This window comes from Bemisia tabaci, chromosome 1 (assembly GCF_918797505.1).
Source record: "Bemisia tabaci chromosome 1, PGI_BMITA_v3".
Taxonomy (NCBI): domain Eukaryota; kingdom Metazoa; phylum Arthropoda; class Insecta; order Hemiptera; family Aleyrodidae; genus Bemisia; species Bemisia tabaci.
Window position 1 is genome coordinate 46191169 of NC_092793.1, and position 18212 is coordinate 46209380.

The 18212-nt window shown below is 37.5% G+C and overlaps 2 protein-coding genes across 4 annotated transcripts; both read left to right on the top strand.

Annotated features, from left to right (window-relative positions):
- Positions 1-1739: 1739 nt before the first annotated feature.
- On the top strand, positions 1740-8025 carry LOC109038812 (uncharacterized). 3 transcript variants are annotated; one of them, XM_019054011.2, is made up of 6 exons: positions 1740-1890; positions 2462-2625; positions 3941-4022; positions 4349-4443; positions 6091-6274; positions 7708-8025. In XM_019054011.2, the coding sequence occupies exons 2-6, from the start codon at positions 2557-2559 to the stop codon at positions 7797-7799; spliced, it is 522 nt and encodes a 173-aa protein (XP_018909556.2). In that variant the 5' UTR covers positions 1740-1890; positions 2462-2556; the 3' UTR covers positions 7800-8025. The 3 variants fall into 3 exon arrangements, with proteins under 3 accessions (XP_018909556.2, XP_018909555.2, XP_072157840.1); XM_019054010.2 differs by having other exon boundaries at positions 1745-2114; XM_072301739.1 differs by lacking the exons at positions 1740-1890; positions 3941-4022 and having other exon boundaries at positions 2467-2625.
- Positions 8026-11024: 2999 nt separating this feature from the next.
- Positions 11025-18193, top strand: LOC109038929 (uncharacterized). The gene is made up of 6 exons (XM_019054201.2): positions 11025-11219; positions 12995-13184; positions 13914-13995; positions 15179-15273; positions 16219-16402; positions 17219-18193. Exons 2-6 carry the CDS (start codon positions 13083-13085, stop codon positions 17308-17310), a joined length of 555 nt encoding a protein of 184 aa, XP_018909746.1. The 5' UTR covers positions 11025-11219; positions 12995-13082; the 3' UTR covers positions 17311-18193.
- Positions 18194-18212: the final 19 nt, after the last annotated feature.

Below are 18212 nucleotides of genomic sequence, written 5' to 3' on the forward strand. Positions count from 1 at the left end.
TTTCTGTCTCTTCAGGTTTTATATCCTTTACACGGGACTGAGGACCGATTTTGACGAGAAATGGGGATTTTTCGGCATTCGACCCAGAGCCCAACCGGCTCACATCTGAGGGCGTAGATCCTTGGCCGGTTAAGGGGGCCTAATGCGATATTTTGCCCGGTCCCGAATCCGAGCGACACCTTGTCGGCAGCACAGAGTGGAGCTCCAGAGCATCGCGAGTTTACACCTCGCGTCATCGCGCCTTCAATTTTGCAGATGCAGCACGGACATCCATCAAGCATGAATAGTTGTATCTCTGCGCCGTCATCAACGCGCGTTCTGTCCCTTGGTCTATTTCAGTATTGGTTTCGTTTGTCTCATTTTTAGTGGTGCTTCAATCGTCACGTGAACAACACAGTCGAAGATAGGGAAGACGTAATCCGGCCTCGTTTTTTAAATTTTCTCCCAAATCTCATTGCATTAAGAAGAGCATTGCGAGTTCAAGCCTCACGCCTTACGCCATCTCGCCTTCAGTTTTGCTTTTGCATGCAGGAATGACATCTATCAAGCACGAATAGTATCGCGTTGAGTTGCGTCTTAATTTTGAAACTTTAGAAAAGTTAAGTTTGCTCAAAATATGATGTGTGTAAATTAACCATGATTTTTAAACAAAAAAAAAAGAAAAGAAAAAAAAAAACAATTGTGTGAAGGTCTCTCTAGTGCTCTAATGGGCGCACGTTTTAAAATTGGTATTCTGGCGAGAGTTGTTTCATATCAGGTTTTTTTACGACTATCCTTAGAAATTGCCCGGGTCAAATTGACGCGACTGTCTTTTTGAGGGTATGCAGACAGTACGTCTACAGAAAAAAGGGCTACAAAACCGTTTTTAGTCTACAATCAAAACGTCTACATTAAAATGCCTACTTAAGTTATGTCTACAGTCAAATATGTCTACGCTATTAAAATGTCTGCGGTTTGTTTGCCCACTTAGAAAATATCAAAATATTTATGTTGGCCACTAAAAATATATAAAATATATTTACAAAATAAAAAAATAAATAAAATATTTATAAAATATACATGTTGATATTTATAGGGTGAATTATTCGCGAAATGTGACTCACAATTTTTACGCATCAGCTTCTGCAGCATCCACAGCCTCGTCCTTTCTTTGGGGATACACTTTCAAATGAGATTCTTATCAGACGACATAAATACGTACTTTGACATTTTTAAAGTAGGCAATCAAACCGAAGACATGTTAATACCGCAGACATATTTTACTATAGACACTATTTTAATAGGCATTTTCATGTAGACATTTTGACTGTGGACCACAAAAGGTAGCCCTTTCTTTTGTAGCCTTTTTTCTTGTAGACCTACTGTCCGTAAACCTTTCTGAGGGAGTTACAATTGGCGGATGAGGTGTGGGGGCTGAGAAAGCGCCAGTATGTTACCAAAAGGGTGATAATTAAAAGAAAAAAGAGTATTTTTTCTCTCCAAAACATACAAAAAAATGAAAAACGTTCAATTGAAGCCTATTATCATGCTCCCTGGTGAAGATGGGCCTGCTAAATGTCTTCACTTCATGCGAAAATGTAGCCGCGTTTCGCTTTGATCCAGCGGGCATTGAGCATAGTCAGTGATGATTGCCAATTCGCATGAATATGTTTGCAAGTTTTCCCGAGAACTATGAACATTACCCAAATTTTACCGCCAAAGCTACAACACTGTGGTGACGCACAGAGTTATAAATTGAAACACAGTCTTCTAAACACCGCAGTCTCGTCAATTGTAATGGCTGTATTTTGCGCCGCACTAACTTTCAGTATGTTTTCGGAGGAAATCAGCACTCGGAATTTTTGTTATTCTTTTCTTCATAAGCTCGGGAGTGATTTGTGTGGTCGTTAGGTATAATTAAAACTAATTTCAAATTTTAATGGCAATTTTTCAAGACACATTCCTTTACATATATCAAAAATTGAAAATTATAGAATTATGCAAAGGAAATTAAATTTGTCATATTTCGGGCTATTTTATGTATTATTTCTACAAATTTCACGACATGCTTATAAAAAAACTAATTCAAAAACTAATTCAAAGTACGAGCGCAAAGGGAGGAAAATATACAATTGGTGAGTGAAACTTGATGACGAATGATAATAAACACTGAAATTAATAGCATCAGTTACGAGAACCAATGCCATTTAAATACTGCCTGATCGTTTTTGCCAAAAAGGTATTATTTTGGTTGAACTTAGGTGCAATGGTGTTCTCTTATCTTTACGCATTTTGCATATTTTCTCAATTTAAGGCGATTACATGCCGCTAACATACATATGTTCACGTAGATGCTTTGTGCCCATCATTGCGGATTTTAGACCCAAAGCTCCTTCTTTCTTGCAGCAATATCATTGATCTGGAGTCAGAAAATAATGATCTATCTTCACTTTTTATTTGTTCGAAATTTTATCCGTTTCAGAATTTATTGTTGCTTTGACGTGGCCAGAATTTGCAGAACATAGATTTTAACGATAGATTGTCCGATTTCCACCTGTGATAGTTGCAAATATTACGATGACAGACTCTTTCTGTTTCTGCGTGTCTTTGAGGACTGCATCTCTTGTCATAGCATGGTACTACTTGGTAAGTCTTCAATCCTGAACAATGAACAACAAGTTTGGTTCTTTTTGTTCAATTCTGTGCATGATTGGACTTTATTTTGCAGCAGGGAACTACAATTTTTGGTTCATTTCAACACAACGTAGCGCGTAGGTGTCGTTAGTTTCCCTGTGTATAGTAGTAAGTAGGCAGGTGCTTTTGTGGGTGAGCCAAAGTGAGTATAGTTTCTATTTGAAAAATAATCCAATTTAGTAACTAGATGCAGGACCTTCCTTTACGCATGGCCAAAAATGAAAAAAGAAAGGAAAACGATCTTTAACTAAGCCGCATTTAACAGTAAGAAATCTAATCACATCAGCATATAGAGCAAAATTTAAACCGACGATTTTATTTGTCACGGCAAAATAAAACGAATAAGCTTTTTTTGCTTGTGTAGATTCATCCAAAAAATTTCAGGGACTTTTCACGGTCACGTGATGCGAATTCCCTGAAACGTTAAAAATATCTGTTAAACCGTTTTTCTCTTGTAAAAGAAAAAAAAAAAAAAAAAAAAAGAAGTTCCTCGATGAAATTTGGCAATGTTGATGTGACTTGGTTTCTTTATGCTTAATGCAGACCCATTGAGAGGAAATGTGTTTTGCAATCATATACTGTGTTCCTAATGATATACAGAGCTTTCCTCACAGTCCGAGATTTTTTAATAAACCTAATATTTTAAACTCGATGCAGTAACTATGCATTTACAACTGCGCAAAGACAAAAGTCACAGAGGATTAAGAGAAGAAAAAGAAACTGCATTTCTATCGCAAATAATGCATCGATGTAAATATTACTAGCATTATATGTGCTTTCTATTTTTATGAATTTGCTATCCCAGAAAGGGTCGATGTCAAATCATTGATAATCGGTTTCACTTCTATTTCAATGATTTAGAAAACAGTAACGCATAAGGAAGATTGTAAAAAATAAATAAATATAACAAGTGTTTGCTCTAACAGTTCCAATATTCTTGAAAATTTCTCTGTCATGAACTTACTAGATGGATTGCATTTTGCAAAATGGAACCACGAGCATTGCAATGTTGCTATAACTGTGCAAATTCTTTTGTCTTTGGAAAAAAACCTGATCATCTATAATAATTTTCTATTTTACACGCTAGAAAATGTGAAATTAAGACAAAATTACCATTTGCATTCCATACATTTGCATACGTAATTACGGTAATTTAATTGCGAAGGGTGCGGAGTTGCACAATATTAGCAACATGGCAATGCTCCTGGTTCCTTATTGCAAAACAAAATCCAGATAATCTTATTAATAATCTAAATTGGCTTCACAGATAGCTGGAATCATTGGGATACTTCCTATGGTGCCCACATTGTATGAATATATTACATCAATATCTACTACTGGCAACACAGGTCTCTCTTTTTATTTTACGTCTCGGTCAACATTTTATATTTTATCCTACTCTCGAAAATTCCTTTACTTTTCAAGTACAAATTAAAACAAACAGAACGTATCATTTATTCCTCAGCTTTAAAAGCACAAAAACATCATACCGATTACTATGTGACGTCCTACTGTCACCGGCCCATTGATTTTTTGCCGAATAGCCTCCGAATATGTATAATCTCATTATCTTGTACCAATAAATGTACAAATTATATTAAGAATAGCTATCACACTTTCCCTGTCTCTTGAGTGTGTTTTATTTTTATACTTCATTCTTATGATCTCTAACCAGGTGAAATAATTACACGTCTCATGGTTGTACAGTATTACTTTTTATTGCTACTGATGGTTATTTCCTGCGTGTTTCTCATCAATGGCATTTATAAGGTGAGCATGATTTGTTTATACTATAAAAATGTCAATTAGCGTCAGTTTATTTGCTACCTTTCCTCTCTCCATCGATTCCACCTTATATATATACACATACAATTATAACATAATGTATGCATGCATACAACGACGGTGATATTCCCAAACCACGTATCTCCATTGCAGTGTTTCGGATTCTCCCTTTGTACTTAAACATATAAATGGAGATCAGAGCGACATCATTCCATGGAACTTCCAAAAAATACTGAGCATTATTTTTCTCGTAATTTTCTACAGTTTATGAGTATGTAGTGCATAAGCCGACAAAATCTTACCGTTACGCAAAAACGCTTGCCGCACAGCGCACAAGAAGCGAACCGCTTCGAGGGGTTGGGTCGCGAGGAGGTCAGAGGGCGTACCGGCGTACTCCTAGTGAGAGAATAAAGTGGTAATTACGTTGCTGCTGCCGTGAAATTGTTCAGTCTCCTTACTAAAAAAGAATATCTAATATTGATTCTTTTCATCCGAAAATGCACCGATAAATGATTTTTAAGTTTGTTGAATAATTGCAGAGAAAAATTTACGTTCATGCATAAGTGAAATTGAAGCGTTGAGTGCAGAAAGAGCATTTCTTGGTTGCGGTGTTTTAAAATCTCCGGTGCTAATTTTTATTATAGAGAGGAAACTGAAGGGTGAACTTTCTGAAATTTTACGTTTTTAGCACAGTAAAATCATGATGAATATTCAGTAAAAGTTACAACAAATTAATAACGAACATTTGCTTTAATCATAATGAATGAAATGTTAGCAGAGATTTTGAGACATGCGCATTGTAATTAAGAATGGGCCTGTTGCAAACTTTTGCTAGAGCAAAACTAAGAGTTGTTTCCTACAGATAATGCCTCAAAAATCACGATGAGCGCATCGGCAAAGTCTGAAATGCACTCATAACTTCACAATCTGCGTAAGAAATTTGCGGTTTTTTGAGCTTCCCGCTTCGAAAACGATACTACGGTACAGGTGAACATTTTGTTAGAGGAGTCGTTCCATTGGCGACAATACTCATCATGGCCGACGCCAGTCCGCCAAAACACGTGTGATGGGACGAGATAACACTTGAACAGGATTAAACCATATAACAATCGGCGTGTTTACGTTCATATTTTCCTCGCCCGCCTTAATTGACCTTGAACTCTCCTCGAATTACGCGAGGAACTGCGCAAGCGTCGGCCATGATGAATATTGCCGACGATGGAGCGACTCCTCTAACAAAATGTTCACCTGTGCAGTAGTATCGTTTTTGAAGCGGGAAGCTCAAAATAACGCAAATTTCTTACGCAGATTGTGAAGTTATGAGTGCATTTCAGACTTTGCCGATGCGCTCATCGTGATTTTTGAGGCATTATCTATAGGAAACAACTCTTCATTCTGCTCTAGCAAAAGTTTGCAACAGGCCCATTGCTCCTTCTGCACCCAGCGATTCAATTGCTTATTGTAGGCTTTATAAATAATGGAATAATGGTTTGGTAGCTTTTTTTTTTTTTTTTAAATCTGTATACCTCCTGTATATTCCCCGTTTTCTCATTCTTTTTCATTTGAATCTCTTTTCGTCACTTAGCAGGTGTCATGTGATTTAATTATCATGATATTTTCTTCCTCTCATAGAATAAACCAAATCACACGCGATTGTTCGTGATTTCTGGTAACCTACTCCTGAGACATGAACTATTTGTAACTATGCTGCTCGCATTCACTCCTTTGAGAAAAGACGCTGAGATTGCGTTACGGCCGATGTCGGCAGCTCATATTATGGTGCTTACGAATCCGTACCTGAAATTAATTAATCTTGGTAAGTACATGCTCTCTTTAATTAATATATTTTAATTGTGAAATTACAACCCAGATCCATTCCTAATCAAATCTTTTAACAGTCATAATTACGAGAGGGCACTTGAATCTGTACCAAACCTTCATGAATTTCAAATTGCCATAAGATACGACTATACTCCTAACTCACAGGGCCGGATTAAGGGGTGGCCACATCGGCAGCCGCACATGGCGGCAAATCTAAGGGGCGGCAAATTTTGCAATTTTTTTAAATGTAGGTATAAGAAGAAATCGGATTTAGAAAAAAAAATTACAAACGAGAAAAGGCTACAAAATCTCTCATTTCCTGAGAGTATGGTAATTTCTAATTTTGTCGTCTTTCAGTGATACAAGAGACAGACCTTTAATTGGATATATTTCTGTCAAATGGAACTATGTGCATTGGGACATGAGCTCTGAGACCAATAAGAATATGTGCTTAACAGGGCTCGCGTCATGATGCACATAGTTCCGTTTGATAGAAATACGTCCAATAAGTCGAGTTAAGAGAAAAACCAAACACACAATTTGGCCTGGAACAGCGCGACTTAGGGAGAATGATGACGAGGACTTGAGATGAAAAGGAGAAGCCCTCGGCGCGGCAGTCGGCATGTAATACATATTAGCGCCTACAAGACTGCATGAATACTTCATGCAATGCATCAAACACATGGCGGTTATTGTGGTCAGCGTGAAACGGATAGCGCCTACAAGAATGCATGAATACTTCACGCATTGCGCTAAACACAGTGCGGTCAGCGTGAAACGCATAGCGCCTGCAAGACTCCGTGAATACTTCACGCATTGCGCCAAACACGGTGCGGTCGGCGCGGCACGGCGGCGGAAGTTAAAATCATTAAACTAAATTTTCTGTTTATTCTTTCATAATTTTTTCGTTCAATTCTCATGAATGGAAGGCCTTGTCCATTAGAGATAGGTTTACGAAACTTGACTTTCGCGCAAAGTTCCGTGATCTTTTGCTAGTAGTGTTGACAGGGCTTTCCCAAAAAATGTGTTCAACACAAGTAAACGCGTCTTATGCACCCCTCCCCCGCTGAAACGTTCACTCGATGGTTTTATTGATGTTTCAAAACGAATGAAAAGGGGGCGGCAAAATACAGGCGCCCCATGGGCGGCAAGTAGGAAAATCCGGCCCTGCTAACTCATAGAGACAATGTACATGTATGCATGTGCCATTAGTTTCCTGATGCAAATGTGGGTTTTTATGGATGAGGTAGAAAAAGTAGCTCTTCATTAAAAAACCCAAATCCACATGTCGGAGGAATATCGAGATGCGTTAACTTAAAGGCCCTTACCTTTTCATGCAACTTGACTGAAGTCGTGTGCTATTATGGAATATTATAACTTTTTCCCGCTCGATTTGAATGTTAACTGAATATTCATTTCTTGTTGTAGTTGTAGCAGCGTACCTAATTCTGACCGTGCATAGCTACTACACGAAAGCACAGCAAAAAGGCCGCCACGGTTCAGGTAGCATTGCCATCTGAGGAGAATTCACCGCTATGGCTTCAAACTCATTTCTTTCGCTTCAATTTGAGGGCTTGAGGGCAATTGAGCTTTCATTTTTTGCTTAATTATTTTGTGTTGACTTTAATACACTTCGTGCACTTGCCTCAACATACTCTCAGCAAACTCTTTTACTGGACCAACACACAATTTCTAGAGTGTAGGCACTGTTGTAAAAGCCCAAAACGAATTAGGTGCTCTGACGTTCCTAAGCACTTGAACGTAGGAACGAGCATGGAGAAAAATAAAAGAAGCTTTGAATCTTCATTCCTCATGATGTGTTGGAGCACAGAGAACGTGTCGTCTACAAGTTCAGAAGTAAGGCAAAACCGTTGTCCGCTAACTGACCTGGCGTACAGTATATCTGCACTGTAGCACGGTCATTCCTGTTTCTTTAGTAAAATAAAGTTTTACCGCTTTTTAAATGGTCTACGAGTTTTAGGTTATCGTGATGCTCTTATGGCTGTAAATAAACAAATGCTCTGATCGGTTCATAAGCTTCAAAAATGTATGTCGACCCTTTCTCGAGAAATTACTCTAACTTCACTGTTACCAGCCCTCTCTCTGGATCAACCTAACTAAGAGTGTTCTTCGATTTATCATGTTAATGTGACGTAAAATTAGGGCTAAAGTTTGGCCCTCGTTAGATAATTAAATTCTTCATCAGATATAATGATTATTTCATTAATTCCTCCCAGAGAGAATTCTATAGTTGCGTGGAATCACCATTTGGCTTATTTACTCACGGCCGTAAGCGCACCATATCAGCCTATTTTTCGCGACCAATGAAAAACCGGCACACAAATGGTCATACTCCGTCCAGAAGGTGCTCTAAGCTGGCGTACAAACCCTGTGCCTCATGTCATTCATGTTTTTCTCCGACAGAGGGTATAGAAGAACTAGAGAATTTTGACACTTCCAGCCTTTATATGATGGACGCGTTGCAAGGAAACTACCCTATATAAATTAGGCGCCGTTGATTTGTTATATCATTGAACAAATAAAAAATAAACACTTACTGATTTATGTATACTTAGTATGCGTTTAGAATATGCGTATTCTCAATTTATATTCTTACTTTATGATGAAACAATGCTAAATTTTAGTCTCTCTGAAACAAGCTATAAAAAAGTATATTATTTATAAAATGGGACTTAATATCTTTTCAACTAACTTTTTACCCTTCTCATTCTCCTTCAACCCTCAAACGACGACGGACAACCACCAGTCGCGTGGCGTGAATAATCTATTATCGATATCTCGCCATTTGAAGCCATGGTAAAGAATCGATTACTACGGTGTTCGCTGCGAACACCCTGATAATCGATCTTTTTTCATAGGTTTAAATGGCATAACAATCGATATATCGCAATTCACGCCACGCCACTGACAACCACCTTAAAATGGCCACCTGCAGATGATACCAATCGCAAAAAATCGAAACGAGGCAGGGTAATCAAGACTATACACTTCATTAAATCATATACCATCACTATGTGCCTTGAGTCGCCAAATTTTAAGGACTTTGACGCAAATTCCTGACACATGAAAGAGCTCCATTTAGTTCATTCATGTAGAAAATTGTCCACGATAATGGTGAAATATACTCCTACCATTTCAATTTCTGAACAGCCTCCTGATTGGCTATTCTCTTTCAGACTCTCTTGGAGCTCATTGGGCAGATAGTGTGCAACGATTCCATAGTGCTGTACTTTGTTTGTTCTTGACCCTGAAGAGCTTCACGAAAGCCTATAGGCTCTTGATTGGTCTGCGAGTCTCGCGGATCAATCAAAATTCGGCACCATATTTACATTGAAAGGATCAAGATAGTAATGCTCTCCCTAGAGTGAGTATATACTGTGCATTCTTGCAAGGAAGAAAATCGATGGAGTCGCTTTGTGGAAACAAATTTCAACTGTGGAATTAAGCGTTACACTGAGGAGCACCGGTAAAACTATAAACATTAATATATAACGCACTACTGATAAATTTAATTTCTGTGTCCACCTCCCAAAAAGGGGAAAATAGAGGCGGGAGATCTAACTGCATGTAGAAAATTATAAAGGAAAATAATTTATACATTTATTATAAGAAATGTAGATGGCAAAGAAGGAACGAGGAGGTCTAGTAAACTTATGGAGAGCTCGGAGGATGTTTTCAGGGTGACGTTACTGACAGCTGCGGGCTTCCTCGGGTGATGTTTTTGAAACAGAACTATTAACATGCTTGAGCGATCTCACTTTACTCTAGGGTGAGGAGGGAGGAACGCACCCTCTTCGCTCTGTGGTCTTGGCGCCAAAAAATCGGTGAGGAGATGGTGATTCCAAATCACTTCTTTCGAGTAATCAATTATTTGGTACAAATATTGGGGAAAATCTCGTCGATTTTTCTGAATAAATTTTGTATGAAAATCTTTTTTTCAGGAAACAACTAAAAACAGCTTGTTTTAGCAAACTATAGTGTAGACGTGTTAGCAAGTGTCGACAATTTTTACGTACTTTTGGATAATTTTCACTTTTGAGCTTAAAAAAAAAAATAACTTTCTCGCCCAAAATACTGAATTGCGTTGATTTCTAAACGAGCAGAAAACGTCAATTTCACGTAAAAAAAAAGAAAGAGAATGGATCTGTAGATTTTCTATGAAAAGAGACGCTTTTTTTAACGATTTTAAAATAAAGTACCTCAACAAGTTTATAGTTGTATCAATTTTCTTTTAAAAAATGTAATGGGGCTCATTTTTTCTGAAAAATAATTTAATGGGATCAACTTTTTCCAGAGAATTTTAAAGGGATTTTCCTCTGAAACAACGAAATGGAGTTTATTTTTTTTTTTTTGAAAAAAAAGGAAAAGAGGATAACAGGGAAATAATTTGTTTTTAAAAATAAATAAAAATGAAAAGCTTTATTTTTTAGCTTTTACTAAATTTTTAGCTTTTTCTAAAAAAAGGGGGGGGGGTGAAGAATCAAATCGTACTGCTTGTTTGGAAAACATATCGTCTTGAATTTTTCTTTAAGGAATTATTGCCTTAAATTAAAAAAAATAAAAAAAAAAAAAAAAAAATTATATCCTTCTTGATGATTTATCAAGCCTCCCTATTTGTTCCCACGGGTTATCGAGTGGGAAGGCTGTGCGTTCTGGAGGGGAAAAGAATGAACACGGAGTGGAGGGGGGCGCCTCGCCAGCCTTGAAAGTCCCCCTCGTGGAGTTGTGGCGCCCAGACGGTGACGCATCACATCCAAACAAAAACAGTTGACCGGCTTGTCGACATAGATTGTGTTACTTTCTTCCTAAGCCCTAAATTCTCATTCGGTCTTTAAATGGTGTTAGCTCCTACTTACTTGTACTGAAATTTCAGTTTTTGTTTGTTTGTGCATGGAAGTGAGCCTCATTTTGCAAGCTTGGTAAGTATTTATCAGTGTATATACTCTTAGACCAATGGTTATAAGTATGCAGAAATAGCAGCGGTGAACACACGTTTGAGCACCCATGTTTATGTGTTGCAGTCGAGCACTCTCGAGTATTACTTTCTCCTCGTGAGGTTTATTTGTATTTCAATGGCCAAAAGCCAAAGTACGAAAGCACGTATCTCCGTTTGTATCGTTGCAGCCCTTCAAACGAGTGGATGTAATTTCTCGAAATCTTTCTTGATTTTTCTTATAGATTATTCTGAAGGAATTCTGAGCTATTGAGTTGGCTGGTTGTTTGTTTCTTTGAAAAAATAAAATAGGAGCGAATATTTTGAAACACCGCAATGGAAATGAGATACGTTGTTTCGCACTTTGGCCATAGGTTTTGGAGTGGTCGTACAAGCACATACGTATGTGTGCCTTGTCAGAGTCATAAATTTCAACATAGCACATGTTAAAAGAAGCATGACCTGCATAACGCTAATTTATGGAATTTGTATCAATCATTGTATAATTTATCGTATGAATAATACTTAATTTGAAATCGTGAAAGACTGTGTTACCAATACGCGAGTTGTTTATCACCAGGGGTCATTGACTGTTTTCGCACCTGAACAGATTGACGTACATACACGATCATTATTTGTGTAAAGGATAGCATGCAATCATAGAATTGCCATTCAGATACCAGTAGTTATGCGGCGAAACGTACCGTCTTTTCTATGGAATAGTGATTGAGCTTACTCAAATCTATCCTCGAGAGCCGATAAACATAACTGGCATTTTTGGGGGTAATTTTACGCTTATACTTGAGACTTTCGCTGTTGTTATGGCTTTCTAAATGCATAACATTAAGATCAAAGCATGGCAACAAGAACTGGCACCTCGAATTTCTTCTTTCAGATAAAGTCGTACTATAATTAGTACTTATAATTGCCTCATTAACAGCCATGCAAATCCCATAGGAGGACACAATTGTTATCAGCCATCATGAGTAAGAATTTTGAACCACGAAACGTGGCAACACTTTTTTTTACTATCGCCAGACACGAATTTGAAATATGTAACGAGCAGTACTAGTAATGCGGGCAAATTACGAGGAAACAAAATTTTCAATGATACCCTAAAATGAGACATTTTATAATTAGATTTGCGATTTAGAGGCACATAGCCGTACACTTACACGAGAGAGTCAAGATAAGACAAACCGCCAAGCTGGCAAACATGTTGATAAAATAAATTGGTCGAGGTCAGTTGCACCTACCTCCTAATAAACTTTTATATTCAAGCAATGGTTTAGCTCATGCTCATGCTATTCGCATGCGCCATCCTGCAAATAGATGCTCCAAAAAATGCCTTCAAATTGGAGAGTAGGCAAATGGATCATCCCCTCATAATGGAGAGTCAAAGTAAACTACATCAATTCGTCGTTACCCGGACAAAGGAACGTAATTCCGTTCTAAAGCTGTAAAATTGACAAGAACACTCCAATTTTTGCCACAATATGTATACGCTATCTCTGTTCAAAAGTATGCACATTTTTGCGTATGTATATTCAGAATGAAAAACAGTAAAATTTTCTAATAGAAATGCCAAATAGTTTCCTTGTGAAATGCGATTTGCGCGGGGAAATTTTGCTACAGTGATATGTAGTTCCGTGCTCTCTCGTCTGGTATAAGCGTTAGGTTGAATGATTCTAGCAGTATGAAGAGTATTAATTATTGTATGCATCGAGTAGTGTAGTTTATAAAATTCTATGCATGTTTCAGGTCCTGTGTCTGCTGACTTCTGCGCCGGGAGCGTCATTCTGTGACTAAATCACTTAGTTTCCTCTAACTACCTACATTTTATGCCACCATGGGTGACGGCAAATCAAATGATATTTTTCCCACTCTGAACTCTTTTTGTTTCTGCATTTCCTTGCGGACAGGATCACTATGCATCGCATGGTATTACTTGGTGAGTATTCACTCTTAAGACCTCGGTGAAATGATGAGATCTCTTTGCTTCAATTTCTTCCCTCGGGTACACCTTTAGGTCTTTTTTAGGTGTCTTAGACAAAAGATGATCTCTACGTCAGGAAAACTATGCTGAACAGCCTAAAAGTTCTGAATTTGTCGCCTAACCAATCATTGCTAACCATTATTGCCTAGAAAAGTTTTCTTACAATTTTATTACCGACATCAAAATACTGAAGCTGGAGGTTTTCAAAAATTGACTATTGAAGCAAAATATCACTTATTCCGTCTCCGATCATTTTCAAAATGATTCAATATAAACTCGATCGGCATGAGCCCCGACAAACTTTAAAGCATAAAATTAATCATGGGCTTGATAATTAATTAACGCCACCTCAAAGCAGTGGCGATTCTTGAAAGTTGTCAACATTGTTTTTCCTCCATTTAAATGTATGTAAAACAGAGGACCCTTGGTGAGGCAAATTGCCTCACCTACAATCGATATTTTTAATGGATTTCAATGGAGAAAAACAGTTTTGCCAACTTTCAAAAATCGCCACTGCCTCAAAGTTATCTGAAATCATTGTAGTTGTAGACTAATATTCGCTGCAGTAATAGTCATGATAATGTGACTAATCATGATAAAATTCATGATTCATGAAAATGTATACACTCGTATCTATTGTGAATGAGTCGATAAACTATGAGTATAACTGTTACTTGTTTGCAGATCGCTGGACTCATGGGAATAATTCCTATGCTACCAAAACAGTATGACTTCATAACATCAATATCCACCACCGGCAACACAGGTACTAATGCTCTCTTTTGCTTTGGGGGAAAAAATTCGATTAAAGAATATATTTTACGAATATGAGAAAGTCCAGCAGGTGTTCTTAAGATATGCATGGTCTTCCTTGCTGTATATACGACGGAAAGGAAATTGAAACATCAATAAAAACCATCAAGTAGATGTGCAGCGGGGAGGGTCACATAAGACGCGTTTACTCGTGTTGGACACATTTTTTGCGAAGCTCTGTCAACATTACCAGCAAAAGTTCACGGAATTTTGCGCGAAAGTTAAGTTCCGTAAACCTATCTCCGTGTGAACAAGGCCTTGCATTTATAAGAAATGAACGAAAAAATTATGAAAGAACAAACAGATCGCACCGCACTGTGTTTGACGCAGTGCGTGAAGTATTCATGCAGTCTTGTAGGCGCTATGCGTTCCAAGCCGACGCGACAGCTGCTGACCGCAGTGTGTTTGACGAAATGCGTGAAGTATTCATGCAGTCGTGTAGGCGCTATGCATTTCATGCCGACCGCCGCGCCGCGCCGCGCCGCTCCGTTCCGGGTTAAATTGTGTGTTTGGTTTCTCTCTTAACTCGACTAATTAAAGTGTTGTCCCTTCTATCACCGAAAGACGACAAAATTAGAAATTACTATACTTTTACTCTCAGGAAATGAGAGATTTTGTCGCCTTTTCTCGTTTGTAATTTATTTTCTGAATCCGATTTTTGTCTCTTTTTTGATATCTACATCAAAAAAATTGCAAAATTTGCCGCCATGGGCCGCGGCCCATGTGGCCATCCCCTAAATCCGGCCCTGCTATCAATATGGGTCTGTTGCCAACCTCCACTAGAGCGAGGATACGAATAATCCAATATGGGAAATGCGTCACATCTGCAGGAATTTCTAACCTTGATCATGCATTCGCACTGTAATTTTTAGTCATTTTCTGTCCGTGACGATTCTTATTTCCGCACTGACATGAAGTTGGGAGCAGGCGAATGGTTATCCTACGTCTTCTGAACTGTCCGAACTGAAATCTGTGTGACAGAGGTTTTGCACCTCACAATAAATGTTTGTGAGGCTGCAACTTAGCACTGCCGATCATCTTCCCATTGTCACATGTATTTCATGGATTCCTACCAACCGAATTTTTAACTGCTCGAAGAATTCACTCTTATTTCCTCTTTTTCTCGCTGTTCACAGGTGAAATGATAACTCGTCTTCTTATCGTCGAATACTACTTTTTACTCTTACTCATGGTGATCTCTTGCATATTTCTCATCGATGGAATCCGCAAGGTTGGTAATTTTAGGAATTATTTAAATCTCATTTGTTCGAGCTAACTTTTTTTCTTTATTTTTCGAAGAAATACAGCACTCCAACTCTTACCAATAAATATTATCAAAGTTATATTATTAGAATACTCATTTATCAATAATGCATATTACTTAACTAATGAAGAGTTCCTGATCAGTCATATAAAAGGTCACGGTCAGGTACATGGCATAAAAAAAGAATGTGATAAAAGTTAAAATACCATGGGGCCACGATAAAGAAAGTTCTGTTTTTCAACTCAGGAAGGCAGACATCACGAAAAACCATGTTAAGGTGATTCGATGGACGCCATATTTTGTATCAGAAAGGCATGCGATATATCGCATCCATTGGTTCCATTTTTTCAGCTACTCGTCATTTTTCTTCAATTCTGAGATCGCAATTCTGTTGTCAGGAGACTATAGCACTCACTTACCAATTTTTTACAAAGTAATTCACCATAATAAATGCGTGGTTTTTTTAGAGAGGAAATATCGCACTCGAGTGCAGTTTCGATATCAGTATCGAATGCGATGTTTTCTCTCTAAAAAAACCACGCCTTTAGTACGTTGAGTTTCTTTGTTAAAATTGGTAAGTGAGTGCTTCAGTCTCCTGACAACAGGATTGCGATTTCAAAATTGGAGAAAAATGACGAATAGCTGAAAAAATGGAACCAATTGATGCGATGTATCGCATGCCTTTCTGACAAAAAATATGGCGTCCATCGAATCACCTTAAGTATAGCATTTACTTGATATTCCTCATATTTCAAAACTGAATCCAAAAGCTTGATGCGGAACACAGAGACCAGGTGGGCTCAACAAAACGAACTCGCAATAGTAAAGTTCTGGATATAATCACATTAGTTCTTACACACTACAACAACCCTTATTTTTTAACTTCTCGCTATTTTGTTCTCTTTGTTCTAGAAAATACCGAAAGAAGTACGTCCGTTCATTTTTTATGGATGTATTTTTTTCATTCATGAAATTTTTGTGATTTTGCTACTTTTGTTCACGCCTTTGAGACATGACGCTGAGACGTTTCTCACGCCGATTTCGACAGTTGTCGCAACAGCCCTTACGAATCCTTGGCTGAAAGCTTTCGATTTGGGTGAGTACATGTGCCTATCTTAATTGTTCATAAAGCCTCTCCTTGATTTCAGCGTCTATGGCAGAGCCGTTATTTCCTGGGCACGCCACATTTCAAAACATTTTGCTCTCAGCCTTCATTAGATTTCTATTAACCGTATTTGACAGAGAAAGTCTACTTGAAGACCTAATGTTCGGAAAGGAGAGTTTTACTCCACACTATCGCGCTGACAAGATACGAATGGAATATACATATATTTAAATTGGAAACTACAATTTCTGGCTCATCTGTAAAAACACTCATGTGCAAAGGGGGACTAATGGTACATACGTTGTTCCTAGACAGAGCCAGATATTGAAGTTCCAAATTGCAAAATGCAGTTAAATGAATAATGTCAGCCTTAATTATATCGATGGTCAAAGTGCCAAACCACGCATCTTTGTTTCTGACGCTGCAGATTTCCTAGCATAGTTTATTTATTGATTTATTTATTTTTTTTGAGGGGGGGGGATATTTTTAAAAACAAGTCAGCAAAATTTCTGGTATCTGTAATATTTCATTCCATTTAATTTGTCATTGAGAATGGCTTAAAATTGCTCTCGAGACGTTCCAATTCAAAAATTTTCGAGGGGAGGCCCCCCGGTCTCCCCAGATCCCCTTCAGCCCAAGTTCTATATCCTCCTGTGCCCCCCCCCCCCCTTGAAAATTCCTAGTTCCGCCTGGAATGCATATACTGATAATACACTTGTGATTTCCTTTTATGAGATCTGCGACTATTTACACTATACATTGATTAAAGAATTTTTAATATGAGATTTTAATTGTATTTGGTTTCAGTTCTTGCTGCGTACTTACTTCTGACTGTTCATAGTTATTACAAAGAGCTGAAGCGAGAAGTTGGTCAGAACAACAGTGGGGCCATCGTCTAAGGTGGATGTCCTCAAGACTTCACTTGAACAAAAAAAGGGGTGCTATTTAATTCCTCTTGGATTTTTTGACTTGCTTGCCTTTTCTTTTTTACTTACCCATTATGTTTTTTGGAGGTTTAAACTACCACTGAAAATTAACTTAGTATTAGTTGAGAAGACTGATAATTATTGTGACCCTAACAATACGCCTTATGAATTATGCGGTACAGTCAGCTTTCTCAAATAAGCCCGATTCGGTCTTAAAAAGGAAAATCTTAGTCCTTAAGGCATTTCGAACCTTGGAAATTAAAACATCATACTATGGGAAGTCAATAGAAATAATTATTTCAATCTTTTGAATTGATGATTGGTGAAAAAAAAAAGTTGCTAATAAACGTTATTGGTACTACTCTTTTTCCTATCACAATTATCTTTAAACAAGGTTTAAAAAAAAAAATTGAGACAGACGATCTATGTTGCATACTATAATGTATAATGATGTCCACTCAAAAACCATTAAGTTAACTTCCTGAATTTAACCAGTCTTTCATGTATGTACCTTATGTACCTTTCCTAAATAACAAGAACAGTTTGAATGTGTAATTTACAATTTGTCTCAAGCTGGTGTTGATTCCAGGGTCTCCCCAATCTAACGTTCGAATAATATCACGCAGAAATTACTCCAAGATTAGGGATACTTCACATTTCTTCTTCGTTATTACTTATCGGAAGTGATTCAAACTTATCTACTATTGTTAAACACTACGGGTTTACGTTGCTAATGTATTTATTTTTTACAGATAAGAAAATTGATTTATTTTTTACTGAAAATGCTAAATTGTTTTTTTTATTATTTTTTATACTTTTTGCTTGAAAATTGAAGTAAATAAATTTTCCAAGTGAATTACAGTCTGTTTATTTTC

What these genes read in the sequence shown, in the direction of transcription:
- LOC109038812 (XM_019054011.2), top strand. Translation starts at nt 2,557, where the DNA reads ATGACAGACTCTTTCTGTTTCTGCGTGTCTTTGAGGACTGCATCTCTT. An exon ending in TCATAGCATGGTACTACTTG is followed by an intron (nt 2,626 to 3,940) that starts GTAAGTCTTCAA and finishes TTGGCTTCACAG; the next exon opens with ATAGCTGGAATCATTGGGAT. An exon ending in ATCTACTACTGGCAACACAG is followed by an intron (nt 4,023 to 4,348) that starts GTCTCTCTTTTT and finishes ATCTCTAACCAG; the next exon opens with GTGAAATAATTACACGTCTC.
- LOC109038929 (XM_019054201.2), top strand. Translation starts at nt 13,083, where the DNA reads ATGGGTGACGGCAAATCAAATGATATTTTTCCCACTCTGAACTCTTTT. An exon ending in GCATCGCATGGTATTACTTG is followed by an intron (nt 13,185 to 13,913) that starts GTGAGTATTCAC and finishes ACTTGTTTGCAG; the next exon opens with ATCGCTGGACTCATGGGAAT. An exon ending in TCATCGATGGAATCCGCAAG is followed by an intron (nt 15,274 to 16,218) that starts GTTGGTAATTTT and finishes TCTTTGTTCTAG; the next exon opens with AAAATACCGAAAGAAGTACG.